This window comes from Triplophysa rosa, linkage group LG12 (assembly GCF_024868665.1).
Source record: "Triplophysa rosa linkage group LG12, Trosa_1v2, whole genome shotgun sequence".
Lineage (NCBI taxonomy): Eukaryota > Metazoa > Chordata > Actinopteri > Cypriniformes > Nemacheilidae > Triplophysa > Triplophysa rosa.
This window is the reverse complement of record NC_079901.1, coordinates 22,515,626-22,541,542: the sequence shown is the minus strand read 5'-3', so window position 1 is coordinate 22,541,542 and position 25,917 is coordinate 22,515,626. Positions and strand designations below refer to the sequence as shown.

At 40.9% G+C, this 25,917-nt stretch overlaps 1 protein-coding gene across 2 annotated transcripts; it reads left to right on the top strand.

Moving 5' to 3' along the window:
- Positions 1 to 36: 36 nt before the first annotated feature.
- vwf (von Willebrand factor) lies at positions 37 to 25,825 on the top strand. Of its 2 annotated transcripts, none has more exons than XM_057348734.1 (52): positions 37 to 168; positions 827 to 890; positions 970 to 1,116; positions 1,368 to 1,470; positions 1,539 to 1,747; positions 2,871 to 2,992; positions 3,081 to 3,297; positions 3,386 to 3,508; positions 3,662 to 3,773; positions 3,866 to 3,912; positions 3,999 to 4,135; positions 4,216 to 4,354; positions 4,688 to 4,788; positions 5,523 to 5,718; positions 5,917 to 6,132; positions 6,217 to 6,457; positions 6,594 to 6,688; positions 6,768 to 6,922; positions 7,794 to 7,897; positions 8,018 to 8,156; positions 8,235 to 8,369; positions 9,889 to 10,035; positions 10,128 to 10,268; positions 10,419 to 10,517; positions 10,622 to 10,778; positions 11,059 to 11,214; positions 11,310 to 11,445; positions 12,059 to 13,500; positions 13,883 to 13,984; positions 14,078 to 14,221; positions 14,310 to 14,453; positions 15,290 to 15,454; positions 15,563 to 15,609; positions 16,094 to 16,271; positions 16,556 to 16,770; positions 17,358 to 17,547; positions 17,920 to 18,249; positions 19,244 to 19,497; positions 20,165 to 20,267; positions 20,423 to 20,494; positions 21,431 to 21,535; positions 21,615 to 21,820; positions 22,204 to 22,353; positions 22,437 to 22,520; positions 22,683 to 22,866; positions 22,948 to 22,988; positions 23,093 to 23,200; positions 24,061 to 24,159; positions 24,296 to 24,424; positions 24,524 to 24,563; positions 24,653 to 24,750; positions 24,835 to 25,672. In XM_057348734.1, the coding sequence occupies exons 2-52, from the start codon at positions 827 to 829 to the stop codon at positions 25,024 to 25,026; spliced, it is 8,460 nt and encodes a 2,819-aa protein (XP_057204717.1). In that variant the 5' UTR covers positions 37 to 168; the 3' UTR covers positions 25,027 to 25,672. The 2 variants fall into 2 exon arrangements, with proteins under 2 accessions (XP_057204717.1, XP_057204718.1); XM_057348735.1 differs by having other exon boundaries at positions 67 to 140; positions 24,835 to 25,825.
- Positions 25,826 to 25,917: the final 92 nt, after the last annotated feature.

Sequence of the window (25,917 nt, the reverse complement as noted above, 5' to 3'; positions counted from 1 at the left end):
CATCCCTCCCTTTTTTTCACTCTTATAAATTGGTCCTGCGCTTCCAGATCAGGTACCAGTCATGCTTTCAGAATCTTAAGAGGCTGGAGAACGCAAAACTTCAAAGAGTGTCAGAGAACCTGTTACCGCGGAACCTACAGGTGGGCAGAAGTCACAGGTGTCCTTAAGGTATGCTGTGATCGTGGGTCTCTGTGACTTTTTGAAAAGTGTTGGTTTTAAAGCTATGCATATCTTTTTGATTTTGATTAAGTATTGGGCGTTTCATGTTGGTGTGGATATTATGTAATATGCTTGTGTTAATCTTTCTGTATCTGTTGACTTGCTCTTTCACCATATTTTGCATGTTTTCTTTTTTACAATACGTTTTTATGTTCACAAACAACGTGCATTTTGCTGACTATGTGGAAACTTTTCAAACGCTCTGACAGATTTGTATGCGTGCAGAGAATTCCTTTGTTTCCCACTTCCAGCTATTAAACCTTTGCTTCTTTAAATAAATAACACGCGAAGCTTTGTATTTCACTTTTTCGACTGCAAAATATACATTCTTAACTGGTTTTGTAAATGCATGAAAAATGGAAGAGTGCTTATCCGTGTGGCTTGCCGCCATGATGCTGTTTTGTCCAAGCCATTGCTATGCAGTTGCCTACGTGTTCTGAAGGCATTTATACTATTGCTAGATGGTTGCTAAGGTGTTCTGCATGGTTGCTAGGGGGTTGCCAACAAATGATATGTGTCAAGCAACAAAAACAGGCCGAAATTATAGAAAAAATGTTTAATATCAGTCAAACCCTTCACCACAGTTTGGCTTTCTTTTCATGATCAGATGGAACCGTGCAGATGGAACAGATGCAGCAAAATCCTGTGGGTTTTTATCGTGCATTTCTCAGGTTAGAATTGCCAGATCTGTCAGATTTTATGCCTTTCTCAGCTGGTTTAAAGACTGTGTGGCATACGTGTGTTCTGTAGGTTTTATATTTGTGGAAGGGTCTGGTCGCTGCAGTCTCTTTAGCCGGCAGCATATACACACATTTGACGGTGTGATTTATGAGTTCCCTGGAGACTGCAGCTACATGCTGGCTGGAGACTGCCAACAAAGAAGCTTCTCCATCCTGGGTAAGAGCCAGTAGCACACACAGGCATACACGTCAATAAAACAAATGTCTACATTTCCTTATTTGGCAGACTCGTTTATCCCAAGCGACTTACACTCTGGGAATACAGTTTTCGCAGTTCATGTGTTCCCTGGAAATCAAAACCGTGACCTTGGCATTGCCTTGCCAGTTAAACTACAAGCTCACAAGCAACAGTAAACTTTGCCAACATTGCCAGTATGATAAAATGCCTTCCTGTGTGTGTTTGTCAAGGTGATTTTTCTCACGGAAAGAGGAAAGGAGTCACTGTGTTTCTCGGAGAAGTCTTTGAGCTTCACCTCTCTGTTGATGGAACATTGTCACAAAGAGCAGAGAGGTAAAAGAATGTCCTACATTACAAGCATATCGATTTACACATATAAACATGTACCTTGTGTGTTTTAGGCTTCCACTGCCGTACGCGTCGAGCTCAGTGTTTGCAGGGTTCGAGCTGGGATACGTTCGGTTATGGAGTGAAGAGTTTGGATTCTCCATCCGTATAGATCCCTCACAGAACATTCAGCTCACCCTCACCAAACAACACAGCAATCGCACCTGCGGACTGTGCGGCAACTACAATTATTTGAAGGAGGATGATTTTACCGCACAAGAAGGTGAGACAAGGACGCACCAAAAATTCTCAAACATTCTTTCATTCAGATGTTCACTTGTTAAAAGCAGCACGCACAGGATGCTGATAAACTTGAGCTGAGGAAATAAGTGGCGTCAACGTTCATCCAGAAGACAAAACATTGTGTAGTTCTTTGTTTTACAGCTCAGTGTGATTTCGGGGTATGTTAGAGGTCTGTCAACATTCTGTATTACAGCTTTTGAAGTTGACGGGCACACTTATCAGCTGTGTAAAAATGTACATCACGTCTTCACATCCAACAAAGATATAAAAAAGCCTGGGATACTACAATAAAAAAAATCTATAAATTAATTAAGTATTTATAATTAGGGGTGTAACAATAAATATTGTGATATGATACATCCCGATACAAAAATATTTATTATAGAGCTGTGGTGATTGTTTTTAATAAAACATCTACGTAATCCTGCCTCAGCGTGGTTTATTTTTTTCTTTTACTGCTTTAAGAAGTCCTCTTTTTAGTAAGTTTATGTTAAAATTCAGTTTTATTTTGAGTGACAGACCTACACTGAAAAAAAACTAGTAGAGTTTAATTAATTTTTGTGTGTTAATTGGCTTGTTTGCACAGTTTTTTTAAGTATATTTATGTTTAAAAAACTGCGAGCAAAAATGATAGAAATTAACACAAACAAATTAAGTAAATCTAACTAGTTGTTGTTTTCTCAGTGAATAATTTTTTTTGTGAAAGTAAATACAGACGATTCAGTTACATGTTGTCAATTATTTAACAAAATAATGATTGTTATTGAAAATTCTTAATGTTTTGGAAATAAATCTGTTATTTGATTTTCGGTGTCATTTTTTAAATTTCATTAAAAAAAACGAGCTACTATTATTATCGTGAATCCAGTATTGTGCACCGTTACACCCCTAATAATAATTCACATTAAGATTCACAATAGTGTATAAAGGATAAAAAATCTTAATAAACAAATAAATTGTTTTAAATTGAATAATCAATTCAAAAATGTGAATGGTCCTGAAAGGAAGATTTTTTAAATACGATCTATGATTTTTTCTGTGTTAAAGTGACCTGTAACTTAGCTTGATTTGTATTTTATAAATGCATCAACATGCTTGTGTAGGTTTCCTGACAGATGACTCGTATAACTTTGCAAACTCTTGGGTCATGAATGGAGCAGAGGAACCGTGTAAACGTGTGCCACCCCCATCTCAGAGCTGCAACAGCACCGGAGAATCCGCTAAAGTCAGACACTCGCCTTCCCTCACAACCTATTCTGTGTGTCTGATAATACAGTTGGGTAAATTTCCAATTATTTGTGTGAATGCAATAGGATCTGATGTCACAGTGCGAGGCCATGAGCAGCTCCGCACTCTTCCTGCGTTGTGCGCACCTCATCGATCCGGCACCGTTCGTATCTGTGTGCGAGTCTGATGTGTGTCACTGCGCAACGGGTGACGAGTGTGTTTGCCAAGCCATGCTGGAATATGCCCGCACCTGCGCCAGTCGCGGAGTGACCCTGACCAACTGGCACGTACAGAACCAGTGCTGTGAGTGACACACACATACTCACTTTCACACACACAGATCTGATACATTCATCTTTAAATTCATATGTATGTTTGTGTGTGTCATCAGCTCCTAAGTGTCCTGTTGGCATGGAGTACAGTGACTGCACCTCAGCCTGTTCTACTTCCTGTCAGAGTCTGAACATTCAGGAAGTTTGTAAGGAAGAATGTGTCGACGGCTGCAACTGTCCAGGTGAGGGAGGAACTTCGTAAGATGTCCTGGTAAAATAAGTCAGAAACACTGATTTGGCAGATGTATGTGCGTTTCCTGGGTGTCGAACCCATGACCTCTGCGCTGCTACAAGCATGAACACTCAGTACTTACATGTGCACGTGTTTGTGTCAGCTGGTAAGGTGTTGGATGGAGATCGCTGTGTTGATGTCTCTCGGTGCTCCTGCACGCACGCAGGACGACGCTACCCTCCTGCTTCCTCCATCTCGCAGGACTGCAACACATGGTAGAACGCAAACACACATTTACACAAAACAATGCATTTAAATAAATGTGAGCTATATTTTCAAATACGCACATTCATCTTATCTTTTCCAGTGCGTGTCGCCACGGATCATGGGAATGCACCAATGAAGAATGCCCCGGTAAACATTTATCTGTGATTTCATGTTGACTTAAAACATTTCAGAATGTTTTAACATCCACAAATGTGTCCGCTCTCTGTCCGTAGGGGAGTGTGTGGTGACAGGACAGTCCCATTATAAAACCTTCGACAATAAATTCTTCACCTTCAGTGGTATTTGTCAGTATCTTCTGGCTAAGGACTGTCTGAGCAACTCATTCTCAGCTATCATTGAGACAGCACAGGTCAGAAATCTGCCCTGGAGTGTATTCTTTTATGCTTGTTTGTTGGGGTGTGTGACGAAGAATGTGTTTTCCTGTCGAAGTGCGCGGATGACCAAGATGCTATTTGCACGCGATCAATTTCGATGAGGTTCCGCGATCTGGCCAATCAGACGGTTCGCCTCAAGCATGGGGGTGTGGTCTCTGTGGATGGAATGGATGTACAGACACCTTTAATAAACGGTCAGAAAAAAACATTTGTTGCTCAGTTTTTCTTAATTCATAGCTAAATGATTATTTATTCAAGTATAGATTTTGTGATTTCCATAATGGGTTCGGGGAAATTTGAGGACAAGCATTTTCGTTCATTTTGAAATCTCAGTCTTTTGGCATATTGTTCAAATCACTTCTGAAGCTCTCGAGGAGACGTGAGAGGTAACTGGGGTCTCGGGAGAAAAATCTGAGAAGCATAAGATTAGCCATTAATGTCCATTTGCTTTCCATGTGATTTAATTACTATCTAGCAGAAACTACAATAAGCGTATAGTTGTACAGATCAGTAATGTGTGTGTGTAGGTGCGCTGAGAGTCCAGAATACCGTGTTGTCATCTGTAAAACTGAGTTTTGGAGATGATCTTCATCTGGACTGGGATGGCAGAGGGCGTGTTTTGCTCAGGGTGAGTGTGCCCAGCTTGAAAACCAGTATAAATGTTTTATTTACAGTATCTGGTCAAGAGTATATTCTTTTGTGCTTGTTTGCAAGAAACATCCAAAACATTATAATTTAAACATCTCCTTTAAACCAATTAAACGAAACCCAATGACCTTCAACTTCAACCATCTAGAAACCACTTAACAGGCCTCAAAATGATAGTTCACCCAAAAATGAAAATTCTGTCATCATTTACCCACCTTCGAGTTGTTCCAAATCGGTAAAAATTTTGTTCTGATGAACACAGAGAAAGATATTTGGAACAACGCTTATAAACAAACAGATCTCGACCCCCATTGACTCCCGTAGGAAAAATGACAATGGTAGTCAAAAGTGCCCCAAAACTGTTTGCTGTCCTTCATTCTTCAAAAAAACACAACAATTTTTTTTTAATTAATTCTTCCTTTTATGGGAGTCAATGGGGGTCGAGATCTGTTTGGTTATAAGCATTCTTCCAAATATCTGTCTCTGTGTTCATCAGAACAAAGAAATGTATACACATTTGGAACAACTCGAAGGTGAGTAAATGATGACAGAATTTTCATTTTTTTGGGTGAAGTATCCCTTAAAGCTTCAATTTTCTTGACATCGTTTACATGTATGCATGTTATATGAATCTGTGAAATGCATAATGTCGGTCCAGAGTCTAATATTTGTGCTGCAAACTCAACTGGCAAGCATATGTGTGTGTGTTTACAGCTAAGCCCTGCCTATGCTGGGAAAACGTGTGGTCTGTGCGGTAACTATAACGGTAACCAAGGAGACGACTTCTTAACGGTGGGCGGGCTGGTGGAGACGCGCGTCGAAGGATTCGGCAACGCTTGGAAGATGAACGCAGAGTGTGAAAATGTCCAATTGCAACAGTCTGATTCCTGTATCTCCAACCCCAAGAGAGGTACACACTGTCTGTTATACACAAGCGCATGTTTAATAACATCTACCTAATTAACGTCTAAATACTTTTGGTTGTGATTGATATCTTGAATAGATGCTTGTATGATGTCATGATTAAAAAACATAATCATGCACTGAACACTAGATGGAGACAAACACCATTAGATGGCACACTGATGCTCTGCGTGTGTGTCTTCAGTGCGTTTTGCAGAAGAGGCCTGCGCAGTGCTGCTCTCCGTGAAGTTTGCACCGTGCCATTATGAACTGAACCCTGAGCCTTATGTGAAGAACTGTCGCTATGACGTCTGCTCCTGCGCAGACGGCCAGGAGTGCCTGTGTGATGCTGTGCGCAGCTATGCGGCCGCCTGCGCAGCCAAGGGAGTGCTGATCAACTGGAGGGGACAAGGATACTGTGGTAACTATCTCTGTCTCTTTTGTGGTATGACATGTTGAGACAATTCGATCTTTTTTTAATCTTTTCATTTGTGTGGTTGAACAGAACTGACCTGTCCGGATGACCAGATGTACGAGGCGTGTGGAAACGTGTGTAATAAGACCTGTAGATCGCTATCCCTGCCTGACAGTGACTGTCACGGGTTGTGTGAGGAAGGCTGTTTCTGTCCCATAGGACTGTTTCTTAGTGACGCCGGTGAATGTGTGTCAGCGGACCACTGCACGTGCCACTTTAACGGAGAGATCTTTGAGCCCAACGACATGATTGGTGACCATCACTCCATATGGTTAGCGAAAAAACCCCACACATAAACAAAAACAATAAATCTGTGAAACAGGTTTTGACTATACAGATGGTTTACATGTAGTACAGATCCTAATGTGACGTGGGAAATAAGATGAAGTTTTTGTGTGTGTTTGTAGTGTTTGTGAGAATGGATCCATGCATTGCAGTAGTAGTGAAACCACGGGATCGACCCTGTCAGATCTGTTCTTTGAGGATCGTCTGCCGTCACGAGGTTTTCACCATCACACTTAAATACAACTGCGACAAACAAGCATGCAGAATCCTGACGTGCACTTGTGTTTCGCCTGTAGAGCGGCGTTCTATCGCTTGCCCTCTTCCGCTGCAGCGGTTCGAGTGTAGCAGTGTAAGGGATGTTGGGATTGAGTGTGCCAAAACCTGTCAGAATCTGGACGTGGAGTGTGTCAGCTCGGGATGTGTGTCCGGGTGTATGTGTCCACCTGGACTGGTAAGTGTATTTATAAGTTTGTGAAATGGTACGTATAAAACTACTGGTTTGATACAATAAATAAAAACAAAAAGGTTCTTTACAACAGGGGTGTGGCCACTCCTGAATGATGGATGGCCACCTCTGTTGTGCGAAGCAGTTTTAAGATGCGTGTCTGAGTTTACGGAGCGCTGCGCAGATCATTTAGCGTATGTACTGAAAGCAACGCGAGAACATTACTCTCGCGTTAATATGATGTCATACGCGGACGCACTGACGCAAACAGTCTGAGCGCTACAGCTGAACAGCTGCTAACCGCTTCGTGACAGTGTACTGTCTGTGTACCATGGAAGTTCATCGCGAGCAGAAGGATCAGGTCTGTAAAATCTGTCTTGTTTAACTGGATTTCATTCAGTAATTACATTTTCGCGAAAGTTTAAGTTGGGGTAAACTGCAATGTTTATTTTCTATAAAAAATGCTAACTTACTGCAAATGATAGCTAGCAAATTATTTAAAAATAATGTTAGCACATGAAAGCATTGCAAATCAATTGTTTACTTTACGTTCTTTGTTGACCAGCAAACTGTGTGTAATGAAGAAGTGGTGTAAATTACATTAGAATTTCTGTCTGTAAGGATTTTTTGGTCACCCTAATAAAATCACTGGGTTTTACCTGGCCACCTCTAAAAAAAAGTTCTGGCTACGCCCCTGCTTTACAGTATTTGTGTCAAATTCGAACATGAATTGGATTTGAATAGGAATTTGTTTTTTCAGAGGCCAAATAATATCGGCTGATGGATAAATAAGCCTGTTTCTAGATAAAGCCATATATAACTTATAAATGCATACAGTGAGACTTTGAGACTCAAATTAAACATTTCATGTTTGCAGGTTCGACACAAAAAAGAATGCATTCCACAAGACCAGTGTCCTTGTTTCCACAATAACCGCCCCTATGCTTCAGGACAGAGCATCAATGTGGATTGTAACACCTGGTAAAAACCTCAATCACAACTCTTATTCTCTTATACTGTACATCACAGAAACTGTCTAAAACAATCAGATAATGTTGCATGCTAGTGCTTTCATGTGTTTTTATTCTGAACCCGTTTCAGTGTTTGTGAAGGACGTCAGTGGAAGTGTACACAGCGTGTGTGTGACGGCGTGTGTCGTGCAATAGGAGAGACGCACTACATCAGTTTTGATGGACTGAAGTTCTCGTTTCCTGGACCCTGCCAATACGTACTCGCTCAGGTAAAGACGATATTCTATTTTTTAGTTTCTCTATTCTGAGCCTCACGTTCACCATTTTCCCCCTGTTCTTCAAAACAGGATTATTGTAATGGATTGGAGGGCACGTTCAGGGTTCTAGTGGAGAACTCCGCCTGTGGGATCGCAGGTTACCGCTGCAGTAAAAGCATCACAGTGTTTTATATGGGAGGGTTGATCATTATGGAGAACAGAGAGGTAATATACTGTCATGGTGTTATGTTTAATAACACAAAATAAAACACTCGACACAGTAACAATGCCCTGATGACTCAGGAACAATATTGGGTCAGCTTATAGATCAGTGCCATGTTATTATTAAAGGTGGGTTTCGCAAATAAGGATTACATTTCCATTTATGCATTTGGCAGACGTTTTTATTCAAAGTGACATACATTGCATTATCCTATAAAAGTTTTTCTGAGTATGTGCAGTCCCTGGGATTAAACCCAGGACCTTGGCGTTGCTTGCGCCATGCTCTGACAACTGAGCTACAGGAAAGTTGTTAAATTAAGAAGAGTTTAAAGGTAATCCTGGATTTACTGATTCATGTTTTACCACAACACTTTAAACAAAACAGTGATTTTTTAAAATTCACAATAGCCATTATGCAATTTTTTAAAGAAGTAAACTATTGCAATGTGCTAAAATTGACAGACTATATATACAGTGTACATACAATAGGCTACTAAATATGAAATATATAGGCTACACATATACTGTGTATTTATATGCATTGGTGTTGCTTTAAATTAGCGCCAAAGAATAGATAGTGAGTAATAACTGCTGATCAAGCAGTCTTAGTTATTTCACAACAAGGTTTTTAAACTACTTATTTATCAATGGTTGTCACACTACTATGGCAAAAAAAGTTATTTAAAAACGTAAATCGTGGAGAAGACTGTTTATTCGGTTGTACAAATGATCAATATCTTAAAAATAAACAGCCGCCTACCTTGCTCCATCTCTTTACCATGTTCGCACTGCAAAAAATGACTTTCTTACTTAATCTTTTTTTCTTGTTTTCCAGTAAAAATGTCTAAACATTCTTGAATCAAGATGCATTTTCTTGATGAGCAAAGAAAAAAATCTGCCAATGGGGTAAGAAAAATAATCTTGAATTGAGTGACTAAGAAAAAGGTAAAGGTAAACCTTAATTCAAGATTATTTTTCTTACCCCACTGGCAGATTTTTTTGCTTGTTTTAAGCACAAATTCACTGAAATTTCATATTTTTTGACTAAAAACTAGACTTATTTCCTTAGGTCATTTTGCTTATCAAAAAAATGCATCTTGATTCAAGAATTTGTAAAGAAAGTCATTTTTTGCAGTGTTGTGATTTAGGGCATAAATTAGAATGGGTTGAAAATGTACGCAAATAATTGCACAGCACCATTTTAATTTAAAACTGCCATGAAGTTACATCTGCTCTATAATTCTAGCTATCGCTGCATCATGTTTAATAAAACATATATTTGAAGAGTTTGGTTCCAAAATAAGATAACTCAGTTATCAAATATTACGTTTTTTATTATGTTATCATGTTTCTATTGTGTTTTATTGTTGTAAGTTAGCTGTTTTTTAGTTATTATGGCTTAAATCAAAACAAACCAACTGCAGTTGGATTGATATTAATTGGAATGCACAATAAAAAACATGATTTTAGATTTTTTTTAAAACCATTTTGGAACCTCTTCATTTCTTCCTGACATCAACAGGTGAGGATGAAGAGGCCGGTGTTAAAAGAGACAGAAGTTGAGATTGTGCGCTCTGGACAGTATTACATCGTCCTGCTGGGAAAACACATCTCTCTCACCTGGGACACAGGAACCCGACTATCACTACAGATCCGTGGACAGTACAGGGTAACACACGGCTTTCTAAATGAAGTTCTGTCTAACGGTTTACAGAAGCAAATGTGTACGTATGAATGAACTAAGTTGTGTGTGTGTTTAAGGGGAAAGTCTGTGGCCTTTGTGGAAACTTCGATGGCAGTCAGAATAATGATCTGATGAGCAGCAGTAATCAAATGGAAATGAACTTTGCTGATTTTGGAAATTCCTGGAAAGTCCAACCCAGCTGTGCTGATGCTGTTCAGGTCAGTGAGTTCCACTGCATAATGCTAAATAAATATCTAAAAGGCCTCTGTAGGTCACAGAATTTATGGACCACTTTATTAAAGTCTACACTGTGTCTATTTTGTGAGATTGATATCTTTTAAAACACTGATTTTGATGTGTATGTCCAGGTACCATCTCAATGCAGCACAGACCTGGTTAAGTTGGTGACGGTGGAGCAGTCTTGTCGTGCGCTCACCAGCACCCCCTTCAGGCAGTGTAACAGTGTGGTTTGTAGCCTTTATACTGGACAATCACAATTCAAATGACTTTTCAATACTTTCTAAAAAGTCCTTAGCCCTCATTATGATATTCTTTCTCTTTTCTTTGTCAGGTGGACCCAGAGCCATATTGGGACATCTGTACTCATGACACGTGTTCATGTGCGTCTGTGGGTGATTGTGCATGTTTCTGTAACGCCGTTGCTGCGTACGCACATGAGTGTGCTCAGAAAGGGCTGGTGGTGAACTGGAGATCCAACGACTTGTGCCGTGAGTTTCAAAGTCTCTGTGCTGTAGCCCTATTACACTATTTGTGTGGCTAATGCACTGGTAACTGGAAAGGTTGCTGGTTTGAAAACCACAAACAGTGAGTTATGAACTATCACTAGAAGCAAAAAAAGAATACGTTTTTGCACATTTACTTTTGTGGAACACAAAAGGAAATGTTATGACGAATAATTTCATCCATATGACAATATTCCAATAGTGATGGACAAAATGCAATGGATAAAAGATTTTGCTAAACGACTGCCTTCTTGTTTATCTGCAGCTCTTAGCTGTGAGGAGTTAAATAAGGACGCAGGAGTGGAGTGTGTGTGGAAATATAACACCTGTGGTAGCGCTTGCCCCAGAACCTGTCAGCACCCTGAACCTCTGAACTGCCCCGTCACATGCGTGGACGGATGCCATGCTGTCTGCCCAGCAGGTACAGTAGCTCAAATTCACACGTACTTAAAAGTACTTCATAGCCGTCTGTCTCTCTTTATTTCACACCTGTTGTCTCTGCTTCAATGCCCTCAGGACAAATTTTGGATGAGGTGCTGGGGAGGTGTGTGGAACCATCGCAGTGTCAGGAGTGCATGCATGCTGGAGAGAGGATTTCCCATGGAAAACAGTTCATCCTCAACCGTGATGATCCTCATCTCTGCCAGATATGGTACGTTCTGTATGGGATTTTAATATCTCTGGTAAGGAAAGTGTATGGGGCTGAATCGCATCAAACAAAAATATATCCAGGCCACACTTCACTTCAATCCTTCAAAAAATGTTTGTGACATTATTTTGTAGCAATAAAGAATGTCCTTTAAAATGTTCATAAATACAGTAATCATAAAATGTGCATTAATTGCATAAATTACATTATAATTTTTCAACAAATACCGATAATTAAGATAATTTTCAATTTAAAGGTGAAGTGTGTGCAACATTTTCTCTTTCAAAATTTTCAATTTGGTGGGGAAATGTGACCCAGACGTGTTCTTAAAGAAACCGATCCCCCCAAAATAAAAATTCTCTCATCATTTACTCACCCTCGAGTTGTTCCAAATCTATATACATTTTTCCTACTATGGTAGTCAACGGTGGCCAAGAACTGTTAAGTTACAAACATTCTTCCAAATATCTTTCTCTGTGTTCATCAGAACAAAGACATGTATACAGATTTGGAACAATTCAAGCGTGAGTAAATGAAGACAGAATTTTCATTTTTGGGTGAACTGTTCTTTAAGAGGCTTCGTGAGATTCATGTGAAATGTTTGTTTGGGTTTCAGCCATTGTGAAAGCAACACAATGACATGCAGTCCATGTCCCGCTACTGGTTTCACTTCCACGCTTGCACCGACCACTCCGACGCCCATGCCTGTTTCCACACCGGTGCCGGCAGATGCCTGTGATAGGGCAATGGATTTGGCATTCTTGGTTGATGGATCATCTGCTCTCAGTGAGGAAGACTTCAGCTTGGTCAAGCTCTTCATCCTTAGAGTCGTGGAGCGGTTCCGCATGGGTTCCGCCCATACTCGCGCCACAATCCTGCTCTTCCACTCCGGCGTGAAGAGTTACGATATGCAGGTGCAGAAGTGGATTTTTAAGAAAATGGTGCGTGAGCTTAATTACAGTGGTGGGGATGTGGCATTCATGGATGAGGCTATAAAATACCTGGCGGTTTACATTTACGACAAGAACAAGCGCGAGCATGCGGGCCGGGTCGCTATCTTACTCACCGCGAGCACTAATCCGCGTCCCATGCGTAGCACTCAGCGTTTGCTCCGTAAGAAGGACATCACCATTCTCGCAGTCGCTCTAGGGCCCGACGTCAGCCTGGCGCAGGTGAATGAGATCGTAAAGGCGACATCTAGCAGCCGCGCATACGCATTGAGCGGTGCGACGGAGCTCGACGATCAAGCTCTGGCCATCACAGACTATCTTTGCACTTTGGGGCTGGACCCAGAACCTCCAAAGAACCCCTCCACCAAAAAAACGACCAGCACCACAACGACAACGTCAGCAACTTTAACTCTTACTCCAGCCTCTAAATCCAACGTTGTGACGGTTCCTCCAACTGCTGCTATTCTAACTGCATTTCCCAGCATCCTCGGCCCCGGTACTACACTTCCCCCATCCACGGTAACAACGTATGACGTCGTCTTCTTGTTGGAAAGCTCCGACGCAATAGGCGAGGAAAACTTTAATAAAACCCGCGATGCGCTGGTGGATGTGATCGCTTCACTTGATGACAAAGAGCTGGAGAATCTTCGAATCACAGTGATGCAATACTCCCTCACTGTTACCGTGGTGATCAGCCGCATGGAGTTGTGGCACAGGGAGCAGGTGCTGCGTAGAATGCGACAGTTGCGTTGGACGCGAGGGGCGGAGGTCAACACGGGCCATGCCGTTCAATCTGTGTACGAGTCCGTTACTACGGAGATGCCGAGCAGTTCACCGGACCAGTTGGTGTTTCTTATAACACAGAGCCCACCCACTGATGTGATTCGGCGACCTCCGAGTTCCACCCGCAGAAAGATGTATCCAATTGGGATTGGCCAACAGATTCAATACGAGGACCTCGCACCGCTGAGTTTCCCAGATGAACCCATCATGCTGGATAATCCTTCGGACCTGAAGAAATTACGTCCTATGCTGATTAATATCAGTAGAACGATCAACAGACCTCTGCTGCCCACGCTACCACCGAGAGCAAGGCTGCCCCCTTCAGGTCAGAAACAACAATACTCTTATCTCTCTTCTTGTGACTCTTGCTTCATTTCTCCTTTTATTAATTTTACTGCTTAAAGGGAAGGTTTACCAAAAAATGAAATTATTTGATCATTTACTCACCCGCATGTCATTCAAAATCTGTATATGTCTCTACACAAAAGATTTTTTAAAGAACATTGGTAGACAAAACAGGCCCCCATTGACGTCCATTGTATGAACACAAAACCACAGACATTTCTCAAAATATCTTCCTTTGTGTTACACTGAAGTAAGAGTCATATGCATGTTTTGAACGACATGAGAGTGAATAAATAATGACAGAATTTCTTATTTTTGGGTGAACTGTCCCTTTAAATGTATATGCATGTGTGTTTGATCAGTGCCGTGCACAAAACCCATGGATCTGCTGTTCCTGTTGAGAGCCTCTTTTGACAACCAGTTTGAAGACCTGAAAACATTTGTCAAAACCTTTATAAAGAACAGTAAGTCACACGACTGAAAGTCTCACTACATATACACGCTTTATGATGGCTCCTTTTGTAGCGTGGATGTATATGTGTGAGCATGTGTTTTAGGTCATAACGACACGCAGGTAGCAGTGATGGTGTACGGAACAAAACCAGCCGTGGCGATCTCCTGGAAAGATGAACAGAATAAAGACAACCTTCTCAAGCTCCTGGATAACTTACACAGAAAAGCAGACAACACATCCAGACTGGGTAAATGTGCGACACAGCGGGCACATTGCTTGACAGTTTAAATATATGCCACACGTACATGTGTGTGTTCCTTCCCTTTTCTCTGCAGGAGCTGCTCTGCGATTGGCCGTGCAGACCGCCGTTTCCTCTAGCAGCGGAGGACGGATGGGCATCCCTAAAGCCGTGGTTATGATAGTGACTGACAGGTCAATAGACTCGGTGCATGAGGCAGCAAATGAGGCTCTGACTGCCGGTGGGTGAGATTGTCTTATATGGAAGAGGTCTTTATCAAACATCAGGGGCCGGTTGCATAAACTGCTTAGACTAGTCTTAGAAGTTAGTCATCAAATTTTTTTCTTCAAGACTGGTCATAACTTCTTCAAGCCAGTTACATACAAAGGTAGACTGGTATAATTGAAATATGAAAAGTAAGACCGATTAGTCCTAACTAATTGCTAGTCAGTGAGACTAGTTGTTAAGCCACAGTGTTAACTTAGCGGCTAAGTTTATGCAACTGGGCCCAGAACTAAAGTGTCTGTCTATCTACAGCCGCGGAAAAAAAATTAAGAGACCATTTCAAAATCAGTTTTTAGAATGTACTGTTTATAGGTATGTGTTTAGGTAAATTGATCGTTTTTGTTTCATTCTGTGAACTACTAGCAATATTTCTACCAAATTTCAAATAAAAATATTGGTTTTATTTGCAGACAATGAAAATAACAGAAAAGATGCTCTGTATTTTTCTGAATTTTGAAAAGTTCAAAATATATTTTTTATGTGATAAACTCGAGTTATATCACAGTTTTCATGTGTCTTGTCATGCTGTCAGTCTTTCACATTGTGGTTGGATGACTTTCAACAGACACTTTGGAATGGCAACAATACATCTAGAAATAATAATTGAACGAAAATTTGGAACGGTCTCTTCATTTTTTCCGCAGATGTATCTGTCCAAAATCATATGGTTATTGGCTAATAAAAAAAAAAAAGACACACCAATATGTCCCACCCAAACTTCTTATTTACAAAGTAGAGTAGCTTTCTTCAAGACATATAATCATTAAGGAAATGATTATTTGTTTCATACAGGTGTGTCTGTGTTTCCTATTGGACTGGGTCAGCAGTATGATCAGACTGAACTGAGCGTGCTCGCTGGCTCACATGCTCAGAACAACATTATCCGGCTCAGCAGCACTGAGTATCTGCTCGCCATGGTTGCGCTGGATCAGTCATTCACGGACAAACTCTGCAGGGGTAAGACATGTGTACATTCACACAGTATTCACACACAATACAACTACATGCCTTCTTAGCAATTTCACAATTATGAAAGATGGTGATGATGATGATAATGTCACTTAGCGGGTCCCCCGGGAGTGTGTGTGGATGATGAAGGAAATGAACGGAAGGTGAGCTGTGTTAAGTAAGAAGTATAATTCCCATAATTGCATCAAACTTCAACTAAAGCCAACTTGCGATCTACCCGCTTCTCTTTTTCTGCTGTACCAGCAGTTTATCTGAAGCAAATTGTAAAGTATCAGACAATCTCACTTCATCCGTCTCTGGATCTCACGATCTATAACCCCAGATCAGCCTTTCTGTCTCAATAACGTCATCCCTTAAAAACTTCAGAAGAACAGCTGCTCATTAACCACACATCATTAAATCTGCGCAAGAACGCAAACTACAGAACCAGTGGGGTTTTGCATATTTCATGTGATTTCTTGCATTAGTAGAACCGCAAGAACACATTTATGCTACTAATGTCCATTCTAGCATGTTCCCTTCGGCAGACACATTTGACATTTTTAACACATTGAAACCAGCCTGACTTTTCAGTGCCTAATCCAGAGACCGTGCATCTCCTGATGTTTGTGAATGTCTGTCTATCAGCCCGGAGAGGTGTGGAGGTTGGCAGATGGGTGTCACTCGGTGCTGTGCAACCCGTCAGGCACAGTGACGTTGCAGAGCCATCGAGTCAACTGTGAGAAGATGGAGCCTCCCGTCTGCAAGAACAACCTCCCGGCCCTGCGACTGAACCACACCTGCGGCTGTACCTGGGCCTGCCCCTGTATGAACACGCAACCCTCAGTACATCTGCTGGTCTTATGAAATGCACAGATGTGAACCGTTTTTAGACGGCTTGTAGTGTAGACTGCTTTGTTGATTGTAATTAGAGAGACGCGCAGTGCCATATTTTTCTCATTTGTAATGTAGACACACACTGCGTAGGCTGATATGAATAAGTTATGAGTAAATCAATAATGTTTGAAAATATGTAAATAAAAAACGTGTAAATATATCAACTAAGAAACCACAATCGTGTAACCGTCGTCTTTACCTGTAATCCATCAGGCACGTGCATGGGCAGCTCGTCCAGTCACGTCGTGTCGTTTTCGGGCGTGGCTCTGAAGCTGAGATCCGCTTGCTCCTATTTGTTGCTTCGCTCGGGAGGGGCGGAGCTCATCTTGCACACAGCTGCCTGTCAAAGCTCACCCAATCAGATCTGCATGAAGAGTTTGGAGCTGCGGGAGGACGGGATGTCTGTGATGCTACAGGATAACATGAAGGTACTGTATAAGTAATGAAGATGAACAAATACGTTCGTGGAATTTTTTTATTTAATCAGCATTTATAGATGTATTGTGGCCGTTCCAGTCCAGTGTCTGTTGAATTTGAACTAAATCAAACCTCAGGAGTGACATAAAGTCATGCAACATCAATGTGAAAGACTGACACATGAGAATCGGGGTTATCACATTAAAATAGTTTTTGAACTTTTCCTAAATTCATGTAGAAATATTCCTGTTGTATTGGTTGAAACAAAGTGAATATGAAGAGTTTGGTTCCAAAATGAGATGAAGTTTTTTATTGTGCATTCCAATTAATATCAATCAAACTGCAGTTGGTTTGTGTTGATTTAAGCCATAATAACTCAAAAAATACAGCTAACTAGCACAATAAAAACATGATAAACATAATAAAAAACATTAACGGAGTTATCTCATTTTGGGACCAAACTCTTCATATGAACTTGAGGTCTGAAGAAATACAGAGCATATTTTCTGTCATTTTCACCAGTGCGAAAAAAAGTAGAAAGAATATTTTTATTTGAAATTTAGGAGAAATAGTGTTAAGTGTGTCCTCTGCACTGCAGGTGTTAGTGGACGGTGTGGGTACTGCAGTTCCCTTCAGAACAGGGCGAATAACTGTGACACAAATCGGTTCGATTCTGCACCAGCTGAGGTCAGAACAACACGGTTTCACACTTACGTTCACTCCACACAGCAATGAGTTCATGCTCGACATGGACATCACTATGGAAACCAACACAACTGGATTATGTGGTAAATACAGTCTTTTAACCTTTTGACAGTGACGTGTAAAGTTTGAGAGCTTATAATAGTGTTTAATGTTTGGGTCTTTATACATTTTATTTGACTTTTGTCTCTCTATCTCTCTTTTTTTGTGGTTTAAAGTCAAATGACGTCAAACTGACATTTCTCGTTAAATCGTACCCGACAGCTCTTATGAATCAACTTACAAATGTTGTTTTTTAAGCAAAAACAAGTCTTGCACCCTTACATTAGAATTATAGAATCAGTAAAATATGAAATTGTATGTTTTGTTACAGACACGTTGGACTAGCAAATATCCTTTATGTGACCCTGTCGAACATATGTGTGTGCAGTGCATATAACAGACTCGCTGTCTCTCAGGTTCCTGCTCTGATGATCAGTCCAGTCTTGTGTTGTCTGACGGCAGTGTGACCGCAGACCCTGAGGTGTATCTGAAGGGATGGGCTCTGGGCGAGTGTGTCGTCCATCAGAAGGTGGAGTCATGTGCTGCTGGTGTGGCGGTGGGATGTGACGTGTTAAGTTCTGAGGTGTTCAGTCGCTGTCACGCACTGGTGCCACCGCAGGAGTACGCGCAGATCTGTCGGAGCGTGGCCTGCCAGCCCAACGCCATGTGTGACCTCGTCTCGGCATACAGCAGCATATGCCGACAGCTAGGAGTGTGTGTGGACTGGAGAACACCCACCCTGTGTCGTGAGTCATAGAACAGCGTGTGGACCCCACATGTGTTTGGTCATGTGTTAAGGTCATGGTACAGTGTACCTGAGAAAAAGAGTCAAGTTATGACTCATTGCATAATATTAAAACTTTAATAGGGTTAGTTTGCCCTCGTTCCATTATTTGTTGGTCCAAACTCATTTGATTTTCTTATGTCAATGCAATGGGTAGAATGTTAGTGGCTGGCAACTCAGTCACCATTTACTTTCAGTTGCAGTGGAAGTGAATGGCGACTGAAGTTGTCCGTCTCTAGCATTTAAAGGGATAGTTCACCCAAAAATGAAAATTCTGTCATCGTTTACTGACCCTCATGTTGTTCCAAACCTGTATAAATTTATTTGTTCTGCTGAACACAAAGGAAGATATTTGGAAGAATGTTAGTAACCAAACAGATCTCATTCCGATTGACTCCCATAGTATTTATTTTCCCTAATATGACAGTAAATGGGGGATGAGATCTGTTTGGTTACTGACATTCTTCCAAATATCTTCCTTTGTGTTCAGCAGAACAAAGACATTTATACAGGTTTGGAACAACCCGAGGGTGAGTAAACGATGACAGAAGTTTCATTTTTGGGTGAACTATCTCTTTCAAACATCACAAAACATTATTTATTCACCCTCGTGTCACTTTAAACCTGTATGACTTTCTTTCTTCTGCAGAACACAAAAATAAAAATATTTTAAAGAATGTTGTTAACAAACAACAATGGCCCCCATTGACTTCCATTGAATGGACACAAAACCACTGGGACATTTCTCAAAACATCTTCTTTTGTATTCCCCATAAGAAAGAGTCATTTACAGGTTTTGAATAACATGGGGGTTCATAAATGATGATAGGATTTTCATTCATGGGTGAACGTTTACAATTGAAACTTTTAGATTTAAACTATCATGGAAATGTAACATACAGTTGAAGTGAATTTTACATTTTAAATCGTGTGTGTGTGTGTGTGTGTTTCTGCAGCCATGTCATGTCCGGACTCTCTGGAATATGCTGCATGTCAAACGGGATGTTTGGATCAGTGTGAACAGGGCCTGTTTTATCCCGGAGACATGGTTGCTATGGGTGATGGTGTAATCAAGGCCAATGGATCCCAGTGCTTGACCGCACCTACCGAGGGCTGTTTCTGCCCTGAAGGTTTAGTGTTAATGGGAGGTAAATGTGTCAGCGGAGAGGCCTGCAGTCAGTGTGTGGACCACCACGGGAAAACTCACAAGGTACCACATACAAAAAAGTAACTGTTGAGTAAGAGTGTTTACCTCTTAAAACAGTGTTTACCTGTTTTAAAAACAGTTCGGTTGTAAAATGTCCTATATACACATGCCTGTGACCTCGCATTGGCTCAAATATTTTATTATGGTACATTTTCATCTATGCATTTGTCAGACATTCATATTCAAAGCAACGTAGTATGCGTATTGCCTTATAATCGAACCCATGACCTTTGTGCTGTTAATGCAATTCTTTACCAACCATAAAAACTCTGCAATTAGTCAACTAAACTGTTATTTATTCTGGTTATTGTATAAGTATTTTACTATTTTATTATATTCCTATATTCCTATATTTGAAGAGTTTGGTTCCAAAATGAGATAACTAACTTTTTTTCAAAAGTCATGTTTTTTATTGTGCATTCCAATTAATATCAATCAAACTGCAGTTGGTTTGTTTTGATTTAAGCCATAATAACTAAAAAATACAGTTAACTAACACAATAAAACACAATAAAAACATGACAACATAATTAAAAAAAAAGATTTTTGAAATATTTTAAAAACGGGAGTTATCTCATTTTGGAACCAAACTCTTCATTTATTCTATTCTACATGTCAGCTGTGTAACATTCCCGTAACCTTGACTTGTGTGCATGTGTGTGCGTTTCAGTTTATGGAAAGCTGGAATCCTGAGGACAACCCTTGTCTGCTGTGCGTGTGTCTCGATCGACAGCGTATTAACTGCACAGCTCTACCCTGCACCAATGCTAAAGGTAAAGACATAATACAGATGCTCTCTCTCTCTCTCTCTCTCTCTCTCTCTCTCTCTCTCCCTCTCTTTCTTTCATGCACTACACGATAAATAGCCTAATTTTTTCAAAGTGGCTTCTCAGTGCGTGTTGTCATGGCAACTGTGGCTGTGCTACAGCTCCAGAGTGTGGACAATGCGAGGTTCTCCGGGAGAAGATGGAATCCAAGTGTTGCCCTGAATATGAGTGTGGTGAGCTGAAAACGCATCTAACGCACTGTATCCAAACACAACATGCTTTCAAAAATTAAACAGGACACTTCTGGACATATATCTTATAAGAACATAAGTATAGTGATGTCAATATTTAGGATGAAAGCAAGCTGTGCTTACCCGTAGTGTATATTGTGTTATGAAGTTACCCACGATATACTGTTTTTTTCAGCTACAAAAAATAAGAGAATTTTTTTTCAGTTTTTCTGAAATTGTTTTTTTTAGGTATGTGTTTATGTAATTTTGTTACAGCATTTCTCCCAAATTCAAAAAGGAAAATATGGTTTATAATCTGCATTTATTTGCAGAAATTTGAAACAGGAGAAACTGGTCAGAATAACTACAAAGATGCTTTGTTTGCCAATCTTGAAGCAAGTTCATCACAATATTCATATTTTTACACGTGTTTTAAGAACGGTTTAAAACTAATATTTTTATAATATATATATATATATATTATATATATTTTATATATATATAAATTCGACAGACATTGGAATAAAATGGTTGCAGTACATGTAGAAATGCTGATTAAAAGCAAAACTAGCGTGATGGTCTCTCAATGTTTTTTGCGGAGCTGTACATGTATGCTTGTTATTCTGAATCCAATGGCTGGATAGATAGACAGACAGATCAATAGCTAGATGGCTTGTGAGTAATTACCCTAAATTTGCAACCATACAAAATCAACACTACATGGTACAAAGTACATACAATACTATAAAATCATTAGAATTAATTTCCTGCAGATAAATGGGTAGGGCCTCGATCTAGCAACGTCAAGGTCATGGGCTCCAGGAATTCATGGACTTTATACCCCAAATGAATTTAGATGACAATAACAAAAAATGAAGACGATGTACTATAGACACAGTTTGCACGATGAATATAGTGTGCTATGAAATATGTGTGCAGTGTGTGACACAGCCAACTGTAAGCTCCCGGATCCTCCAAACTGTGCTGACGGGCTCAGTGTCGTCCTCACAAACCCTGGAGAATGTCTGCCAGTTTACCAGTGTGGTGAGCGTTCGCATATACACCCGGACTCTTCATACTCATTCATTTCATATATTACACACATGCGCTTTCAATCTCTCAGTGTGCAAAAAGGATCTTTGCGCCACGACGACCAAACCATCCTGTCCTGCCTACAAGAGGCTGGCGGGTAAACAGACGGAGTGCTGCGATTCGTACGAATGCGTGTGCGACTGCCAGAACGTTACCCGCACCTGCCCACCAGGTTACATGATGAAAACGACTGCCAATGATTGTGACTGCGTAGAGGTCACCTGCACACAGGATAAGGTTGCCATGTTTATATACTCTCTCTCTCTCTCTCTCTCTCTCTCTCTCTCTCTCTCTCTCTCTCTCTCTCTCTCTCTCTCTCTCTCTCCTCCTCTCTCTCTCTCTCTCTCCNNNNGTTCTCTCTTCTGCTTCTCTCTTCTCATGCGTCTCTCCTCCTCGTTCATCTCTCCGTCTTTCTACTCTCTCTCTCTCTCTCTCTCTCTCTCTCTCTCTCTCTCTCTCTCTCTCTCTCTCTCTCTCTCTCTCTCTCTCTCTCTCTCTCTCTCTCTCTGTGTGCCTGTGTTATTTACTTGACCTTGGCAACTCTTTGTGCTGATGACTGTACATCCGATCAGCATGTGTTCAACTATTAATTTTTCGATGTGTGCGTTGTTTGTCTGTAGGTGTGTGTGGTGGACGCCGTGGTGTATCAGGTGGGCAGCAGGTGGGAAGAGAAGTGCAAAACTTGTGCCTGCACGGAGCAGACGGACAGACAGACGGGGCTGCACATCGCTCAGTGTGTGGACCCCGTCTGCAACCAGATTTGTCCTTTGGTAGGTCAAGTACATGGGGATGATTCACTTCACTTATTGTCATTGTGTTCTTTGTTTATAAAACATTGCGTTTGTGTTTGCAGGGAACCACATACTCGCATTCAGAAGGCGAGTGCTGTGGTCACTGCCGCCCATCTAGTTGTGTTGAAGAAGGACGTCTGAGACAGGCGAGTGTGTTGTATTGTTATGTTTGGTCCTCTTTAATGTTGAATAATAACGGGTGCTTGTCTGAATACACAAATTTCCATTTTCTCTTACATGTGACATTCACACGAGCCCGAGATGAGAAATAAATGTTTTTTAAATGGGTATTTCGTATGTGCATGTAGATTGGAGATCAGTGGCTGTCACCGCACGACAGTTGTGTCTGGAGCGAGTGCGTGCAGGTGAACGATGAGGTGTTTATCCAACACACGAACGTGTCCTGCAAACTCATGGACACGCCAACCTGTCCACTGGGCACCGGGCTCCAATGCAACACTGCGGATGGGTGCTGCCCGAGCTGTCATTGCGGTACACACAGATCCTCTCTCTCTTACACACAGCTCATTTCTTACTCGCTTTAAACATGTGCATGTTTTAATCTATCTGCAGTTCAAATGGATGCCTGCGTGATGAACCAAACTCTTATTGCGGTATGGATGTCTAGTTACATACAGAATACTAATGTCTTTGTGCATAACAGATTGACTTAGGGGTGTCTCACTGTGTGTGTGTGTGTGTGTGTGTGTGTGTGTAGGCTGGAGAGCGAGTGATGGTGGATGCGTGCACACACTGCGAGTGTGTGAGAGATAAGAAGAGTTATCGTCTCTCTTGCAGGAAGCTGAGCTGCTCCCCCTGCTCAGAGGTAAATCCCTCACCCACATGATTATTAAAGGGGTAGTTCACCTGTAAAAGTGTCATCATTTATTCAACCTCATGTCCTTGCAAACCCATATGACTTATACATTGTTGGGTAAAACACAAAAGATGTTCGTAAGAAAGTATGCGCAGCATTTCCATATGGTGTCAGCCTACAGTGATCAGAGGCTGAAAAATGCACACAGGAATGAGATTTAAGAGACTTGGAAATAAATCCTGTGCTACTTTCATCATGCTTTTATGGTGCCTTTAAAAGCTTGACAGCTCTTTGTGCTTTTGTTGTATGGAAAAAAAACATCTTTTGTGTTTCATAATGACATAAGAAAATGATCAAAGGTTCGTTTTTGGTCATCACTTGTTTTAAAGGAGCAGCTCGCTCAAAAATGAAAATTCTGCCTTCATTTACTCACCCTCAAGTTTTTCCAAATCTGTATGAAATTCTTTGTTCTGATGAACACATAGAAAGATATTTGGAACAATGCTTGTAACCAAACAGTTCTTGGCCCCCATAGACTGCCATAGTAGGAAAAATTGGTTCTGTTGAACACAAAAGAAGATATTTGGAAGAATGTGGGAAAGCAAACAGTTCTTGGGCACTTTTGACTACCATTGTCATTTTTCCTACTATGGTAGTCAATGGTGGCCAAGAACTGTTTGGTTACAAGCATTCTTCCAAATATCTTTCTCTGTGTTCATCAGAACAAAGAAATGTATACAGATTTGTAACAACTAGAGAGTGAGTAAATAAAGACAGAGATTTTATTTTTGGGTGAAGTATCCCTTTAAGAACGGTCATATAAAAATACAGTTGCCTACATAAACGTCTGTGTATATTATGTGTTATAGGGTTATACGCTGCAGCCGATACCCAATGCTTGTTGCGGTCGTTGTGTACCAACCGCATGCAGCATCCGATATCCTGGTGGACAGATGAAAATGCTGAAAGTAATCAACATGAGCACACAAACACACATGCACAGCCTGAAGCGCTTATATTGTTATCAGGAATAAGCCATAGGGCAGTATTACAACCACTCAAAATCCTCATAGATATCTTAAATGGATGTATGTGTGTGTTCAGGCCAATGAAACTTTTACAGATGGCTGCACTAAACATACATGCAGCGTGAATAAGAAAGGAGAACTGGTGCTGGAAACTCTGGTTACAGCCTGTCCTCCTTTTGATCGCAGTCGATGTGTGGAGAACGGGGTACGTACGACAGTTAAATATAAATCCTACTCTGACTGTCCAGCATCCAGGACTGGAACTGCTCGCTTTGTGGTTTCATATCGTGTGTCTTTCTCACAGGGTCAAATACGTCCGATTAAAGACACCTGCTGCGAGATGTGTAAGAACACACAAACCACATTCAGACATGTTTCAGTAACAAAACTCCAGTCTGATAGTCTAAACATGAATGCATGTTCATGTGTGTAGGTGCGGAGCCAGAATGCAAGAGGAGTGTGGGTCTGCTGAATTACATCAGAGTAGATGACTGCCAATCAGAAGAGAAGATTGAGCTCACTTACTGCGAGGTGAGACGAGGCATTGTTATGCATGACCGCAATGGTTAGAAGCATGCGATGTATAAATCAAATTCATGTTTGTCTTAATCACAGGGGAGGTGTGGCAGTAAGTCTATGTATTCTCTGGACAAGCACAAGGTGGAAACTGAATGCGTGTGTTGCTCGGCTACAGGCACCGTGCCTATGAACGTCTCCCTGCGCTGTGCTAACGGCACACGGACGCATCACCAGGTCCTCGCCGTCACCGGCTGTGACTGTATGTCACACAGCTGTCCGACTAACTGAGCGCACACACAGCTGATAAAATAACATGCAACATAAGCAGTACATTTTATATATGCATCTACAGCAGGTATGTTTTGTGATTGCCTTTATATCCAACGTGTTTTACTATGATCGAGCACTTTAACCCACATTTCTGTCAAGCATTAAAAAACACATTTCATACATAAACATTTAAACGGTGTGTTTCAGAATCTGATTACGACATTGCATACTGTATGAGTGGTTGTATTTTATACAGCAGGTGTTTGTTTCTGTAAATTACAATAAAGAAAATGCTTAAAAGAAGTACTCCGCTTGGACCACTTGATGGTGCTCTAGATGCTTGAACTCATTTGTGTGAGAATGCTGGTGCATGGGGGAGAATATTAATGGATCCATCAGCTGTGAAGGGTGTTGAAGGATACAATTCACACGTCTAAATGAAATGTGGCACGTTACCTTGCTTATCACAATCTCCTCCGGCCACAGAATGAAATATTACACCATTATGTGTTGTAATCTGTATATCTAGGCTCATCATAAGTCTCTGTAACCCTGTGACAGAATATTCTACCAAGAGCAACCAAATGATGTGACATAATTTGTTATGCGATAGTGAAGCAATTTCAGCTGATATGAGCTTACAGTTGTAGAGACATCTGGAAAGCAAGGCAAGTATTTAGTAAGTTATTATGCGCAGACTTTTCTGATGTGTTTTGCCATTAACTAGGATTTGTGATTAATGAATTTCAAGGCACTTGTACTGATAATGTACAAAAATGTTAGTGTATGCATGATATATAGTGTTCATAAGTCGCACGTTTAATTACTTCCCAGTAAATAGACTTGGTTTGTGTGTGTGTGTGTGTGTGTGTGTGTGTGTGTGTGTGTGTGTGCGTGCGTGTGTGTGTG

Coding starts and splice junctions, on each gene's coding strand:
- vwf (XM_057348735.1), top strand. CDS start 827: ATGGAACCGTGCAGATGGAACAGATGCAGCAAAATCCTGTGGGTTTTT. Junction 10,036..10,127: donor AGATCCGTGGACAGTACAGG/GTAACACACGGC, acceptor TGTGTGTTTAAG/GGGAAAGTCTGTGGCCTTTG. Junction 15,455..15,562: donor CACGGACAAACTCTGCAGGG/GTAAGACATGTG, acceptor AATGTCACTTAG/CGGGTCCCCCGGGAGTGTGT.